Here is a 16,829-nt window from a genome sequence, read left to right on the forward strand (position 1 = left end):
TTTGCTGTCACTTCTTGTGTTGTCTCGCGTGTTGCTGTGTGTTAGTCTGTGCATGTGTGTGTGTGTGTGTGTGTAGCATCTTCTACGATGCACCTCTTCTATGCAAATGTCAGTCCCAGCATTCCAGCAAAGGCGTGTTGTGTTTATCAGAACTGTTGTGGCCATTTCTTTATTTAGCCTGCACGATGATCTGGTTTCAAGCCCAAGCATCTTGGAGCATTTCATCCAATAGGTCATAGTGTGATGACTGAGGACAGCCTGGCTGACAAAATCCCTCAAATTAGGAGCTGAGTTTTGGCAAGTGAGATGGCAATCTGTAGTCGTATTTGCTTGACAAAGTAGAGCTAGACAAAACTTTAGTTTGTGTATTAAACTGATATATGTTAGAAACACAACCTTATTCAACTCCTTCTGCTTCGATCATTTTCTTTAGAGTACAACTGTGCTTTATGCCACAAACATGGAGTTTGTCAGGTGCCTGTTTGGGAATACATCTACACTTACACACACACACACACACACACACACACGTAGATTACGCCAGCGTAAAATGAGGCAGTCTCTCTCTGCTCTCTTGAGCAGCCTGCTTAAATTGGAGTTCCAGACCGCTGCCACTTTCTCTGAGGGAGTTAGTCAGGAATGCCGCTGCAGGTCCAGAGCCTCCAAAGTCAGAGCAATAAAAGGAAGAGGAAGAGAAAGCTGGGAATGGGTCCATTTGAAACACCCACTCATGACCTGCTCTAAAACACAGCTCGCTCTGTCCTCCGTGCCTCCTCCCCCTTGTGCTCAGCTGTGTGTACAGTATGTCTTAGGTGTACGTGAATGCTGAGGAGATGGAGAGCGAAGGAGCTGCGGTTGTGCCTGAGCTCCTGGCCTGGATGTTTTGTATTGTGTTTATGCACTTTATTGATGGAAGCTCAGGCTTCATCAGAATTTCCACCCACATCTGTTTTCACGGATTATCTTACCGCTGCAGTGTTGGCAAGTTCTAACTCTGGTTTACAAAAGAGGAAAGCCTAACCAAGTGGTAGAGGATGGGATAATGTGATGACACAAGCTTGGCACAGAGCCGTAGGATTACTGGCTCGCTCACTTACAGTCTCTCTCTCTCTATCGTTTCCTTCTCTTTTCCTTGGACTCAAAGGCTACAAAAGCTCACTTTTAAGTGTCTGCACTGTAAACACACAATCGTCTAAAAATTGCTTCTAAACAATTTATCTAAGGGGAGAGAGCAGAGGATGCAAAAAACGCACTGCTGCAATGCAGGGGAGGCAGTGACAAAAAAACTGCCTAAATATAATGTCCTCATTCTCTCTCACGCTGTAAATTTGCACAGTGGTGCATTTCAGGAAACAGCCACGCTAGCTAATTGGAAGTGAAGGAAGACTTGTGTAAGTGACATTAAATAGACTTACTCTAATCCCAGAAAGACATGAGAAAAGTTCTGCTGTGTAACAACACACTGTGAGCTTTCAGCTAATTGAAGCCCTTTGCGATATGCACAGCAGTCTTAGTGCAGGGCTCTTAAAATTACATCTGTCAACATAGGAGCACTTGAAAAGCCAAGTTTACATTTTCAGACATGCAAAGAAATCTTGGAGGCAGAGCTTTTCCTGAAGTGAATGAATTGAAAAGTAATTCCACAAAATCTGGGCTCGTTGAGCAGAGTCTGGTGTTCAGGCTTTCAGCGTATTGATATATAGAAATCATTTTAAATTACAGCTGTGTAATCCGACAATACGAAGGGCATCAACAGAGAATGCGATTAGTTTCATATTTATTATTTAGACTTCTCATCAGCAGCGCAGTGCTGGACTTTCAGAGAAAATGATAAAGTGAGATAGAGAGAGAAAGTGAGTGAGCAGGGGCCATCGGGGATAGGAGCCCATTATTAGAGCCCTCCTCTGACAGAGAATAATGAGGCTAGCTGCATCATCTGGGCCACATAGATGGAGTCTATAGACCACGGCACAGCACACGAGGCCCGGACAGAATGACTGGGTTTTAACACTCTGCTGAAATGTGGACTAACTTCCATTCTGTATAGTTTTCATGCGTCCGTGTGGGTTATTGAAATTTAACCTGTCTGTGTGTGTGTTAGCTGAAATAGATGTAAACCCCAGTGCAGATGTGCATGCATAGCTGCCTACATCCAGCTCGTCCCCCCCAAAAGGACCCTGTATATGTATTGTTCCCCCCGATCCTTCACTTCACCACGCTTGGTAACCTTATTCCTCTGCTCTTCCCCTCCGTAGCCAGAGAACCTGCTCCTGGCAAGCAAATGTAAGAACGCCGCAGTGAAGCTGGCCGACTTTGGCCTGGCCATCGAGGTGCAGGGAGATCAGCAGGCTTGGTTCGGTAGGTACAGAAGACGCAGGAGTGAATCACATCTACGTTCCATTTCATTCCCCCGAACATGTAAAGGAGCTCATAATGGCAGCAGTCATCCAAAGTCTGGACCATTTCGAGATGATAACCGAAGTTTCTGACTTCAAGTCTTTGCTCAGGTGTTCTTTGTGCGCTCCCGCTTGTGGGCAGCAGCTGTAAAGATTGGATGGATCCATCTTGTTCACTGACAGCCCGTGCAGCCAAGATCAGGTTTCCCAGAATTCAGCTTAACTCAGATGGAAGGATAGGTGGTGGGTCCAGCTGTGTGCTGGCCTTGGGGGGTTTGGCTCAGGGCAGCTACTGCTGGGTTGCGACATCACAAAGTTAAAGAAGTCCTGCCAATCGTTTCCCTGAGGACTCAGCACTGTGATTCGTCTCTCCATTTCCTATCAAAAGAGAAAAGAGATGATATTTTCCATGAATTATGCAGCCTTGAAGAATATTTTGAATATATCAGGTGTGCAGATAGACAGATAAAACCTGATACTTAGTCAAAGGTCTCTCATCACAAAGGATCACTGCAGGGAGTCTCACCAGGATCTCAACCACAAACCGTCAGCATGCTTCAGTGGCGGCTTCTGTAGCCAGACAGTTGTGCGTCCTTCAGAATCAGCCGGCGTCCAATCTGTCTTCAAGATCTCAGTCAACAGTTTGGATGAATCAGTCCTCACTGTCTATACAAGCCGATCCGACGATTGCAGCAACAATGCTTTGAACATGTCCATCAATAGCGTTGTATAGTGTGTGTCTGTGTGTTTTCACTGAAGGGTTTGCTGGGACACCGGGGTACCTGTCCCCCGAGGTTCTGAGGAAGGAGGCATATGGCAAACCCGTGGACATCTGGGCCTGTGGTGAGCTATGCAAAGAGACGCACGCGCACCAACACACATGCACCACGGCCTTTCCTCGATACGTACATATAGAAAAAAGAAACGCACACAAACATGTTTTCCAACTAATCATGCATTTTATTTTTGTGTGTTTGTGTGTGTGTGTGTGTGTGTGTGTGTGTGTCTCAGGGGTGATCCTCTATATCCTGCTGGTGGGTTACCCTCCTTTCTGGGACGAGGACCAGCACAAGCTGTACCAACAGATCAAGGCTGGGGCTTACGATGTGAGTCCCCCCCACCCCCCCCCGCTGTAATGCCCTCCCCTCTCCTCCCACTGCCCTCATTCCTTTTTGGCAGCTCTTACATAACTCAGTCACCTCATTCATATTTCAGGGGGTGCAAGAGAGGGAGCCTCACCTTACATTACATTCAACTGCATGCCAAATAGAGAGAGAGGCTAACTCTGGCAGTGATTGTGGGCTCACAGGGCAAAGACCTTGACATTTATACCCAGACACAACAGGACCTGATGGGTTTAGACTCTCTTAACAAATTGCTGGGGGCTGTGTTCGGACTGACCCTGTGATAATGTAAAAAAAGCAGGACCACGGGGGAGGAGGGGGAAGGCACACGAGGCAAAAAGTTACAGGCGCATTCCCTGGCGACCTCCTGGGTTTACATCTGGCCTTTGACCTTTGTAGCCTGCTCTGCTCCTCCTTTCTCCACCCAAAGGATGTGTGTTAACAGTGAAGCTATTCAGCAAAGATACAAAAAAAGAAAAAAGAAAATGCGAATAAATCAGCCTCCATATGAAAGATATTAAAAACTCAAAAGGGTCTTTGAGCTCATCGTTGCAGTGAAGGAAAGGGAATGTTCACTTTCACATCTTTAAAAGAGTTTATGACAAAGAGAAAGACGAAGACTGAATATCCTGTTCCTATCCTGAATGTAAAAATATGCGGTTGTGTTTGCCCCTCCAGTTTCCGTCCCCTGAGTGGGACACAGTCACCCCGGAGGCCAAAAACCTGATCAACCAGATGCTGACTATCAACCCAGCGAAGAGGATCACCGCTCAGGAGGCCCTCAAGCACCCATGGGTCTGCGTAAGTGTCCCCTGCTCAGCGCAGACATGCAGACAGCTGTTGGATCCCAAAATGCACAAAAGCCTTCTTCTTCTCCCCAAAACTTCCACATTTTTCTCCTCTTAATCGTCATCCCACTCTTCCTCTTCTCCCTCCTTTTCCTCAGCAACGATCCACAGTGGCGTCTATGATGCACAGACAGGAGACCGTGGAGTGCCTGAAGAAATTCAACGCCAGGAGGAAACTCAAGGTCCGCTCGCATAATCACCCTCTCACACATCATGTTTGCAATCTTCTGAAATCATATTGCAATCAGTCAGGGTGTGACTATCAGCTGCAAGGCCTGAAGCTTGAAATATAAAATGTATTTGAGGGAGGTGGTGGCTGTTTGCCTTTCTTCGCCCAGTTTTACTGCAGACATTTTGTGTGGATACAGCAGCTTAGCCATCGGAGCATGCCGCTGTGACCCTGCCGTGTTTGGCCCGTGTTGGCGTGGTTCACATACCGGCACTACACACACACGATGGGCCATGCAGCCAACATGCCATCAGCTTGGGACAATTGTCTCTGGCTTTCCACAACAACAAATGCCGGCAAGGTTGGAAGGTCAAAAATCATGAAAACATCCAGTTTGAAAACTACAGAGCCAAATACTGAGCTCCACAAAAATAGGATGAGAGAATGTGTGTGATGAATGTAGTGAAAAACATCCTTTGATGAAGAAACTGGAACAATACTGAATGAAAAACTAACCATATCTGAATGTGTTATCTTTCTTAGCGTGGGCTGAAAGGATGAGACTGGAGCCGCTGTAACGGTGCAGTCACACTGCAGGGCGTCTTCTCTGCACCTAAATTTAAACCACACATCCATCAGTTGATTTCATGCCATGCGGCACTACTGATCTGTAGGTGTATTGGCTTTGCATTTTAGATATTCTAATATTCAGTATATTTTCATCATCTGCAGCTTTTAAATACAGTGGTCTATTTACAACGCGGTGTCATTTTTACAGCCCTATAAAAAGTTACCAGCTCCAGTTTTAAACGATCTCTCCAGAGAAAAAAGTGCCAAGATTAGCTGCCTCGCTCGTCTCTCCTCCCTCCCTTTAATTCTGTATCACGTCTCTTTTGTCTCTTTATCCCTGCACATGTGTTGTGCTGGCTCATTCTACAGTAAATTAAATGTTTGATGTTTGATTTGTCTTAACTTTGCTTTGCTCACTGGCCATTTTGTTGATGCTTGAATATTAAAATGAATACTTTTAATGGTAATTTAAACAGCTTCATATTCTTTCCTTAAAGTCTCGTCTTTTTCTATGTAATTTGTGGAACAAAAATTTTTTTTTGTTTCTTCTTTTGTTGTAAGCACACATTATAATCATCAATCAATCAACAGCGTTGGTAGGCTTTTATTTCATTCAGCTTTTTCTCTTTGCTGTTTTTCTGTTAAGAAAATTTTGCTTCTTCTGATTTTTCCAAGGAATGACTCATCTCTGTTGTGAGTTTAAAAGCTTTTGTCACCACAAGGGTGGTGACAAAGTGTGCTAATATGAAGAATTATTTCTTTAAAAATGTAAGAAAGTATTACTAGTTAAAGGTCCCCATGTTAAACTTTTTTATTTTTAATTTTAGATTAAAAAAAAATCAATCTCGCCTCTCAGGTTTCTAGCATATTGGTAGCATATTGGTGAGCCAATCAGAATAGAGGATTCAAGTGTCTTTTCTGATAGGCCGACTGCTTTCTGAATGAGAAACTAAATCCTATGAGGTTGGACGGTGAGTCCAGGGGGGCGGGGCTTGTGGTTTGGTTGAGAGCGATGACATCACAAAGTTTCATAAGTCCCGATGGCTTGTTTTAAGTCGGCTGCCTTCACCTGATTTATATTCAAAGACCTTTGACATTTTGATATTTTAACTTCATACAATATGGGACCTTTAAAACTGATTGTTTCTGTTTGTTTTCTTTTTAGGGGGCCATTCTTACCACCATGCTGGTTTCTCGAAATTTCTCTGGTAAGTTTTGCCTGAATGGAATTTTTCTGTCCCCCTTAACCACGAATATGTCATTCATATGTGTGATCCAACATAAGTTAATGTGTAGTTCATGTAAAAATGTGAAATTTAGAAACTTTTATCGATCTACATGCCAGCTATATACATGTATGCTAAATATTTAAGGATAATTTGTTTATGCATATAAGAATACGTGTTAGTCAGTTCAGTTTGAGGTACGTGCCACCATGTTGCCTTGAACATAGAGATACTTTACTCTAAAGTTTTCAGAGCATGCTTCCCAAAGCAAAGTGACATCTTCATTTCATCTTGGTGCAACTTCAGTGTTTCCCTGACCTGTTAAGAAAGTGACAGAGATGGAATTGGGGAAATACTAAATTTGACCAGCAGTCTGTGGTCGTGTTTGTGTCTGTGTCTTTATATTTGTGTATGTCTCTGCACTGGGTAACAATTTCTTGAAGGTTTAACAGGAATACTAAATTTTTGCTGTAATCCAAGACAGACAATATAAAATGTGCATCAGTGCCTCAGAGACTCCTTAGCTTTTCCCGATTTATTGTATCAACGGTGAGATCCAAATATTCCAATATTTCCCATTAAAGGGATCGGTTTTCTTGTCGCGGTCAGTCAAATGAGAGCTTATCATCAACAAACAATAGTTTCACTTCAGAGCAGTCGGGTTTTAAAATGAGTAACATTTCAATTTTAAACATTTTACTTTCAGGCATAATGAGGTGTTGGAAAAAATACGTAGTAGATATTTCATAGTTTTTTTTTTTTGTTTTTTTTTTTTTAACCTTTAGACTTTGAATCTGTGTCCACGGACACTACATCTATAATTTACATACGTATAAATATAGATATATTCGTGTGAGTCTGAGTGATGCTGGTGGGTGTGCGAGTGAATAGCGTGCTGCTTCAGTATACATGACTCACAGCAGCCGCCCTGACATTGTAAGCCTCCCGATGGGAAACAATCTGAACATCCACTAAATAACACACACACACATACACAGATCCAGGTGTGTGAGCCCTTTCAACAACAAAAAAAAAGGACCACATTTCATCATTACAAAACCAACATTAGTGCTGATGTTGTGGGTTACTATAGTTTTCTCATCAGTTATACATTATATCAGTGCCCCTGAGGTGAAGCTGTGGGATCTAATGTCTTGTGGTCGTCATAGCTCACCTGGGTTACGTGGCTGTAGTTCAGGTTTAAATAAAGTTTTCTTTACTGGAAATGTCCCCAGTGTGATTGTTGTCAAAGTCAGTGAACGGCGCAAATCTAAAATTTACTAACGCTGACTAAAGTCTGTGTCGTCGCCACCGCCATCATCATCATCATCATCCTAACAATCATGCTGTTTTCAGGAGTACATGGAGGCGTTAAAGAGCCTCAGATCAGAGTTAAGAGCTGCGTCTCCTCCCTGACATTGTCTTTGCGGCGACCTGTCTGTCAGAGCAGCAGAACCGGCGTCGCAGGCAAATAATGTCAGTGGTTTTTGTGTATGCGTGCTGATCCTGAACTAATAAGTCCGGTTTGTCTCCGACTTTTTGTCTCTCACCTTTTCTCTCCCTTTCCTGACCCCCACCCACTGACCTCCTGCCGTGTGTCTCGCCCAATCCCGTTCCTTCTCATCTTTCCTTTCCTTTCCTCCTCGCTTTGTGAACTCTCTGTCTCCGTGTGTGACTGGGTATTGGACTCTTTAACAGTGGGCAGCAGGCAGACCACCGCTCCAGCCTCTGTCACTGCGGCCGCAGCAGCAGTGGCTGCAGCCGCCGGCACCACCGCAGGGCTGGTGGAACAAGGTAGCATGGTGGCTCACCCAGGGCATGCCACCCCCCCCCTCCCCCTTTTTTAGACTTTACTCTTATTCTTCCTTTTCTTGTTTCTCTGCTTTCTCTTTCTCTCCTTGCTCAGCATGAGAGCTCAGAGCATGATGGCCGTCCACATCACCAGCTCCATCTCCCATCGACTGCAGCAGCAGCGTTAGCTATGTTTCCATCTACCAACACCTTGTTTGTACACACACACAATAATATATGTATATATATATAAAAATATATATATAATTTTCCCTTTCCCCATTTTCTGTTGCCATGCCAAAACAAATGATGGGAGCACAGCTACTGCTGTCATTTCCCGTTTCAGCACATCTGTCACTTCCTGTCTGAGAGCTGAAAGGGTCACCGCCAGTAGATCCATTTTCATCCTCTCATCTTCATCTTCTAGAAACGACCACAGAGCATGGCCTCGCCTCAGTAAACCTCCTGTCCCGTCTCTCTGATTCTTCTTTTTTTTTTTCCCCTCATCCCTCTTATCCTCCCACTCCACCTCTGTCACCTCATCGCTCCACGTCTCCTTGTTTCCTTTCATCTTCACTCTCTCCTGTCATCTCCGTCGTCATGTCAGACTCTTCTCCATCTCCACCAGCATCACTCCCAACTTCCTTTCCTCCACCATATTTTCATATCTCACCTTTCCCCTCGCTCCTCTTTCTCTCTCTGCCTCTTCCTCCCGTCTTCTCTGTCTGATAATAACACTGGAAAGCCCAAACAACCCCGACCCCGCCCTCGTCAGTTTTAGGATGGAACTGCCCGGGAGCTGTCAGTGAATGCTGCATGGGGCACTGGACTGTTGCATGCGCTGCAACATTGGGGGATTGTGGAGCATGAAGAACACTGTGGAAGATGCAAGACTGGGCTGGTTCTCATGAAGTCAAAAAGCTTTTATAGTGTTTTGTGTCTCATGCACTGAGGATATATGCCATAGTATCTGACGAAGTGAGCTGTGTGCTGAGCTGTAGCTGCTGCATAGCCTGCGTGCTATATATGCATCTCAGAACATTTCCTCATTGTTATGTGTCCCGACCTTGGTCTCTGCTACATGCACCAGTTAAAGGATGCAGTCGGCAGTCTAGCTGTGCAGTGAACAGTCCACTCGTGTTGACTGTCACATTTTAGAGACGGCGCTATTGTTTTTAAAGTCATTGAAAATGCGTGATTGTGTACAAATGTGCTTGGGGCATTGCAATTTGTGCAAAAACAAAACAAGAAATAAGATTACAGACTCTTTATCACGTTTCATTAACGTGAGGAGAAAGAAACTGGAGTTTTAGCAGAACTCAAACAACCACGAACAGCTTGCAGATATCATCTGTGCAGTTGGTACAATCACTGATTTGTGATGAATCGACTATCCAATAGTCAAATTTGCCAGTCATTTCAGTGACATGAGGCCAAAAATCATCTTCACCCCGCTGTCTAAATATTTAGACATCTGAAGCTTAAACTGATTCTAACCATTTTTGGGGGTCACCATATTCCCATATCCACCAGCTCAGGATAACTGAATAGGAAACGGTTTCTCACTTACAGACATTCTGTTGATATGTTGCTGATTCAGGGAAACATGCTCATCACCTAAGAGTCTGCCCCCTTGACAAATGTAAATGCAATATTTACTTGCCTTGAGCTGCTGTATGGTTAGAGAAAAATCCAGTGAGAAACATCCCATCCTTGGCTGCACTCACCAACAAGCTCAGCTTCCCTGAGCATGGAAGCACTTACAGAAAAATACAATTCGTTCGAAGGATGTTAATGCTGTTGAACCCAAATTTAAGACGCCGTGTACGTCACCATCATTAGAGCCATTGGAGATGTCACTCAGCGGCGTGCATAATGGTCGTACATGCTGAGGTGCTTTTTATGAACGTCAAGCCAATTGTATTGTGTCTGTCCTGGGTGTGCACAAATCAACCGCAGGCGTAAACAGCAAAGAGCCTCACATGACAGTGGAGCAGTGAGCTGAGGAGACAGAGGTAGTAGCAGTGTCCTTGTTTCTGTGGCCCTGTGGGAGTCCACAGCCCTCTCCGTGTCCCTCAGCCTCTGCTCGGCTCAGATCAAATATTTATAGCGAGCTGCCTCCCCCTATCAGCCTCACTCTACCTCGCTGGCTTACCGGAGGCCTCGCTGCATCTTGCATATTTATACACACAAACACAATCAGCCCCCTCTAGATCTACGCCTTACGCTCATTTAATGCGTCCTGGCCTTGGAGACGCCGTGGAAAGAAAAGGTTTGTTGAAGCAGACTTTCACCCGAGTGAAGGAGGCACCTTTTGTGCTCGTCTTCATGTGAAACCATGCCCATCCTTGCTTCGCTCTCGCAGTGGTGGATCTCGCTTGTTTTTTTTTTTTGTTTTGTTTTGTTTTTTTTTTTTTTGTGGGATTTTATCAGTGATACTTTTGTTTTAATCTCTCCCTCCTCTCTCTTCTTGCTTCATGTGTAATTTGTGGCAAGGTAAGGAGCACCCATTGCTTCTTCACCTTCTCTTATCAATTAAGCTACCTTTTTGGTTTTTTTGTTTTTCAGGTTTCTGCAGGGATTTCACCTTCCTCATCGGAATCTAAGCCATTTTTAGCCACCTGTGTTAGCCCTTAACGGTGTTAGTGAGGTGCTCTCGCCCACTTCCATTTCTCTTGTCCGTCTTACCTTCCTCTCTCCTCTCCTTTGCTCCTCTACAACGCTATCAGACTATGACAGGGGTGGGGTTGGTGGGGGGGTTTGACTCCATACTGACCCCGTTTCTTCTCCTCAGTAACAACCAGCCTTTGAGGGGAGACTGAGGAGGACAGCACGGCAATAAAACAATACATGCATAAAACAATCCCAATCTCACATCCCCCCAGATTATGTAGAGCTTCGTTATCATTTCCTCCTGGTCTGTCCTTGACTGCTGAATATGCAAACCTCAATTCAGGCGTAAGATACAACCTCTGAGGCAGTGAAGTCAAAGAAAAAGAGGAAAACCAGGACAAAGAGGGTTTATTTTTTATTTATTAATTTTTTTTTTTTTTTTTGTTTTGTTTTTTTGGCCAGCCGTTAGATCTGAACTGGCCCTTTTTCTTTTTTATTTGACCCAAGTAATCACAGTCTTATATTATATTCTCCTGGAATTCAAGCTTCTGTTGAAAATTCGTCACAGTCTGACTTTGAACGTGTTTGGAAAATGGAAGAGAATTCACTGGGGCGACAGTATGTCTCATGTTCACAGAGAGGGAAAGTCCCAGGCCTCTGGAAATAGTGTTTTATGTAATACGACTGGCCGCTGATGTGATTGATTCTGATTAGACTTGAAATTGCACTCAGCTCCTTAAAAAGCTCCAGTCAGGATTAGATCCTCGGGAGTACAAGGTGGAGAGAAGGAGTCTGGGTTAGGACCTGACAGGTGACAGGCGCTGTTATTTCCCCAGCTAATCCTTCTGCGTTATTTTTTCATCACGTAATTCCAATGGTTTGAAACCTTCACCGCCGCACAGCCCACATCCAACTCAGAACTGCATGCCTTCTCTTCGGATCTGAGCCGAAAGCAGAAGAAACAGGCAGGAAGTTCTCCTCACTCGACTTTTATGCAAAACACAGTTCATCTCTTCCCTCCTACGACAAACACTAATTTACTCTGTCCATCAGCCGCATAGATTTCTTCAAAACATTCAATTTTGCAATAAAATAGCTTTGTTTGAATGAATCAAAGCGACGAGTGAGTCAAATCAAATCAAATCCAAACAGATACCTGACCCGACTGTGGAGGCATTTTTGGTATCAACATCTGGGGGTCTTGTTGGTGTTAATCCTCGTAGACAAGCCCACAGCTCAGCGTCCACCAGTGCCAATTTATTTCAGGGCCCCCTCCGGGTGAACGCGTATCTACCTAATGTGATCGGACCACCTTGCTGTCAACGTAAATACCCCGCGGACCGTCTTCTGTTGTGTGCACACAGTTCCTGTTGTTGTAAAGGATTATGGGTATTACGCTCGTCATCATCCTGTGTCTACGGTATCATTCTTTCCCTTCCTCATTACCGTTCATTAAAGAGCAGACTGAGGACTAATCCTCCTTAAAGCCCCCTCAGAGTTTTTTAAGACGGGGCTTATTGTTGGGTTTAGATCATCGCCGTGTGAAGAAGCCATTTTTGTTTCGGCTTCCTCGCAGCTATGACGGGACCAACTCAAGTTGTCTTTTTTCTCACTGACAAAGCATTCGCTTCTAACCCTGAGGCAAATGTGCAGCTACTCTCAAGACTGACTGAGGGGATAATTATCATTGGATTTGAGTCCACCTGACCAACAAGCATATACCAGACTCCTTGAGATGTGGGTTGTAGCTCGGTTGTAAATCACTGTAATTTAGTGAGCCTCGTGATTTTCAATTACTTTACAGATGGACAGATTGCATAATGAGCTTCGTCTGTATTGATTGCTGGCGGGGGGGCAGTTGTTATTTTTAGAAGGTATCTTGGCTGCACATTAATGCTAGAAGAAAAAATAGGCCTGTGCGGTTAGCAACACTCCTCAGAGCCCAGCATTTGCATCATTTTATAACCGGGGTCTTACCATTAATTGTGAGATTATGCATCACACCGAGCTGTTCTTAAGCTCCGGAAATGGCGGCTCAGTCGGACACAGATTTTACAATCATGTAAAGCAACCGATCAAAAGCCTCACGCAGGTTTAAACAAAGTCAGCTTTCCCAAATTAATCAAAGTACTTTGTTGTAAGCACATGCTGCTTGAGCGGGGAAAGTGGATCAGCGGGATGTAGCGTGTGAAGGATAGATAATTATAATACGCCTTCTTCATATTGCACCTTTCAGAACAAAGTAACTGTTGTCAGTCTCATTAAACCGATAAAGTTTTATATCAGTGAGCTATAAGAGAAACGTCCAAAGTTACGGTACATAGAAACGAGATAAGACATTTTAAAATGTTTAAATTAATCAATGAACAGCAGAAACAGGATGTAAATAGTACAGATAAGAGGTTAAAAGTAGATTAAGAAAAAAAAAAAAGATCCTGTTGGAATTCCTGATGTCTCGTAATTTCCGAAGATGTCAGCTGGACGTACAGTAGCTACGAGTTTGTGAAAACGGGACTTTTTGTTTGACTGCAGGGGTCAGTAGGAAAAATGATTCACAAAGTCAAGTGAATGTAATCTCTGGAGGCTTTAATGTAGGTTAAAGACACTGAGTATCACTGATGAACGGTGAGTCACTGTTGCTGTTCTTGCCCGTTTTGGCTCATGCTCCCCTCTGACTGGGTATTCTCACCTGTGTTTGTCATTGCAGCAGCTAAGACCTTGCTCAACAAAAAGGCAGACGTCAAGGTAAGGCTCATCACACTCATCGGCCTTCCTCCCTCTTTCCCCTCTCCTCTTCACCTGACTTTACAGCTGTTTCTCTATTTTCTGCCTCACTTCTGTCAGCTATAGCAGTCTTTCTTTTTTTTTTTGTTTTTTTTAATGATTGTGTCTGCCTCTTTTCTGTGATGTGATACAAATGAAGAAGATGGTGTTTTTTTTGTTTTAAGCTTTTTGTTTTGCGTCTGCACCAGGGCTGCTGCATATTTCTGTTTCTGTGTTTGTTTATATGTCTTTTTGTGTGTTCTTGCACGTATCAAGCCTCAAGTAGCACATCCCTCTGAAATCACCCTTTATTTTGATTTGGTATTGTTCATCTTATATCCACCTCTCTATCTCTATTATTAAATGAGACCATCTGTCAGGCCTCCCCATTAGATGTTTTTTTTTTTCCATCACTTCCTCTAATTCCTCTGCTTCTATCTCTTCCTCCTGTTTGAGTGCTTCCTTTTTCCTGCTCATCCCATCTGGTCTTTAACCCCGCATTCCCGTTCATACTTTAACGAAGAGCTCTCGCCATCCCACGCTCGTGCATGCACACACATCGCAGCAACACTTCCCACGCACACAGCTTCCGCAAACGCGTGCACACTACGTATATGCACGGAAGTGTGTGACAAAGCCTGGAAGGTGGTGTGTGCGTGCCGACGAAGGCTGTTGCTTCTCAGCATTTCACATCACGTCAGGCAGAGCTTTGCGCACCTGCAAGTGGAAACACAGGTACGAGTTTGTGTGAATAAATGCGACAGTGTGTGTGTGTGTGTTTGTTTGTCAGCTTGAAAAGGGAATAAACGCACAAATGAGGGTGTTAGGGTGCACATAAGCATCTGCGTAAGCGTGGGCGCCCACATGTGTATGCAGCTGTGTGTGTGTGTGTGCTTGAACCAATCCCACCACCCCTCCTCTTCCTCCCTGCTCAGTCGGTTCAGCAGGGAATGTGACTCCAGTTCCAGGAATAGCTGCCAGTCTGGACCCTGGAAACTCAGACGACAGAAATAGACGCTTACTTCCACTGCGGCGCACTCATCGCCTAGCAACAGGCTCCCTACACACTCGCCCAAAACCATTTCTAAAGGCGCCTTCTTCTCTCGCCGCCATCCCCTTTTCACTCCTTCACTCCTGCTCCTCCTGTTTCTTGTCTTCTTCTTCCCTCCACACGTCCTTTCGTTGTCTTGGTGACTCTGACCTCCTCTCATCGGGCCTTTCTTCCTCCTGCCCTTTAGGTTCTTGTTGTTTTCCTCCAGCTGGTGCATTAATGCGTAATGGCACCTGACATTTTTCAGCTGGAGCACCTGCTCAGCGCAAACGCGCAGTATCTTCGCACCATCTCATTCAGTCTTCTTCCGCACTGCGCACACTGTGTTCGCTCTTTTAGTTTGTAGAAGTTTTTACATGCAGCATTTTTATACATCCAACAGATTCGGCCTGAGTTCATGAAAATTAACAATGTACAACACAGATGTGGCCCCAGTGTGGTTCTGGTCCTCACACGTCCCCTAAATATTGAGTAACAACTTTAAAAATAAGTTGTGGAAGAATACTTTTTTTTTTTTTTTGGCAGAATAGATTTCCTTGTCTTGCTGCTCTGTTCTGCTTCCATCTTGCTCCTTGTTTCCCCCGACAGAAGAGCTGTGGGTCACACTTTTATGGTCTGTGATCTGTGTCCTAAGTCCCTTCCCTGACAACTTCCATTTAAACCCCTGCTCCTCTCCATGAATTTAATTCTTCTTCCTCTTCTTCTTCTGCTTTGGCAAAGCTGTCTGGAAAAGTATGATTCTGCTTTTATAAGAGTTGAAACCTGCATCGCCATCAATGTGTACATCTTTTGCTGTAAACTGACAAGTTCTCTTTTGTTCTCTGCATCAGCATATTCACCTGTTGTCATCGGTCATTTTACCCCCACCTTCTTTTTCTATCGTGCATATCTGTCCATCCAACAATTAATCCATCCATCCATCCATCAATTGCCTGAGGACAGAAACGCAAGTCCAGCTCTACTGTCCAGTACATGGTGAGCATGCTCTTTACGCAATGGTCCTGTCACTCCTCTTTTTGTTCCCACCTTCCTCCCGCTTTTATTCTGTTTCACATGTGGAATCAAGTCTTCTTTCCTTCACTCAGTCTGTGGCTTTAGTTAGAACAGCAGCAGGTCTCCAGGAAAGAGAGGAATCATTTAATATGACTCCAAGAAGGTTTTGTGAGTTTTGTGAAGGTCAAGGTCATAATGATCTGACAAAGTACGCTTTTGTCCTCCTTCTTCTGATCAGATCTTAGTGGTCAAATGTCAAAGCTAAAGGTCGACACTTTTTAGCCATACCACTGCCTGCTCATGACAAAGTTTCACATTAATAGTCAATATTTTATATGACTGGATAAACGTGCAATCTGAAACTAGTCCAACTGTTAGGTCGTGACTGTAGTTTTCACAATCTTTTCAGCAATAAGTAGTACAGTGACAGAATGTAAATCAAATCTTCTCTGTAACTAAACATCTAAAATCAGGTCGCAGGTCTTATTTCCGTCAGATGTAGGAATAATACCTGCAGACCTGCAGTACAAGTGAAACTCATCCTTCACCGACAGAAGGCAGCGGGCCGAGGTCAATGCACTAACCCTGACATGATTCTGAAAATGTAACGGCGGCAGCACGTTACTCCAGGGATGCTGCTCCAGATCTGTCAGGGGCACACTTTTAGAACAGAGTCGGTGCTTGTGCTCCTCGTTCTGATACAGACAGTAGAATATGGGCGTGCGGCAGCACATGGCACTTTGTAGAAACAGCTTTTAATGTCCTTACTGGAAAGTGAGTGACCTCTTTCCTTGTTTGCCTCTCCTTTGCCCTGATGAACCATCTTCTTCCCTCTGACTTGGCATGTCCCTGTTTTTCTTCCTCCTCCTCTGTTCTCCCTCTGCACTCATTTCTTGGCCCACTTGGGGAACCACCTGAAGTGGATACTTGTACCCGCTTTCGCCTTCCTTGTTCTTGGTAACATCATTAAATGGTGTTGATTATGAAGATTTGTCAACGCCTCTCAGCAGCTGACATCTGCTGTTTGAGTTTTATATTCACCGCAGTCCAGCAATTGTCTCAGATGTTTGGCTTTGGATGCGAACCGCTGGTGAACCTTTGGTCAGGACTTCATGTCATCATGGCAGGTTTTTTATTAAAGGGAGAGTTTGTACCACAAACACGCTTTGACCGAGACGACTCACCAGGTAATAGTTCGTCAGTTTGACGAGGAACACACTTCCTGTCGCTGCCTTTCCGCAGAGGCAGTGGAGTGATGGCTGACACAGCCTTTGGTTGCTTTTAC

At 44.4% G+C, this 16,829-nt stretch overlaps 1 protein-coding gene across 12 annotated transcripts in view; it reads left to right on the forward strand.

Moving 5' to 3' along the window:
- camk2b1 (calcium/calmodulin-dependent protein kinase (CaM kinase) II beta 1) overlaps positions 1–16,829 on the forward strand; it is a 56,952-nt gene that overhangs the window by 23,786 nt on the left and 16,337 nt on the right. For 4 of the 12 annotated variants that reach the window (XM_029510051.1, XM_029510057.1, XM_029510050.1 and 1 more), the window contains exons 7-14: positions 2,256–2,358; positions 3,156–3,239; positions 3,408–3,502; positions 4,199–4,321; positions 4,467–4,550; positions 6,273–6,315; positions 13,445–13,482; positions 15,494–15,526. In XM_029510051.1, coding sequence (XP_029365911.1) covers positions 2,256–2,358; positions 3,156–3,239; positions 3,408–3,502; positions 4,199–4,321; positions 4,467–4,550; positions 6,273–6,315; positions 13,445–13,482; positions 15,494–15,526 — 603 coding nt within the window. Of the gene's footprint in view, positions 1–2,255; positions 2,359–3,155; positions 3,240–3,407; positions 3,503–4,198; positions 4,322–4,466; positions 4,551–6,272; positions 6,316–8,031; positions 8,128–13,444; positions 13,483–15,493; positions 15,527–16,829 lie in introns of all 12 variants that reach the window. The other 8 variants (XM_029510047.1, XM_029510046.1, XM_029510052.1 and 5 more) reach the window with 4 other exon arrangements.

This window comes from Echeneis naucrates, chromosome 9 (genome assembly GCF_900963305.1).
Source record: "Echeneis naucrates chromosome 9, fEcheNa1.1, whole genome shotgun sequence".
Classification (NCBI taxonomy): Eukaryota; Metazoa; Chordata; class Actinopteri; order Carangiformes; family Echeneidae; genus Echeneis; species Echeneis naucrates.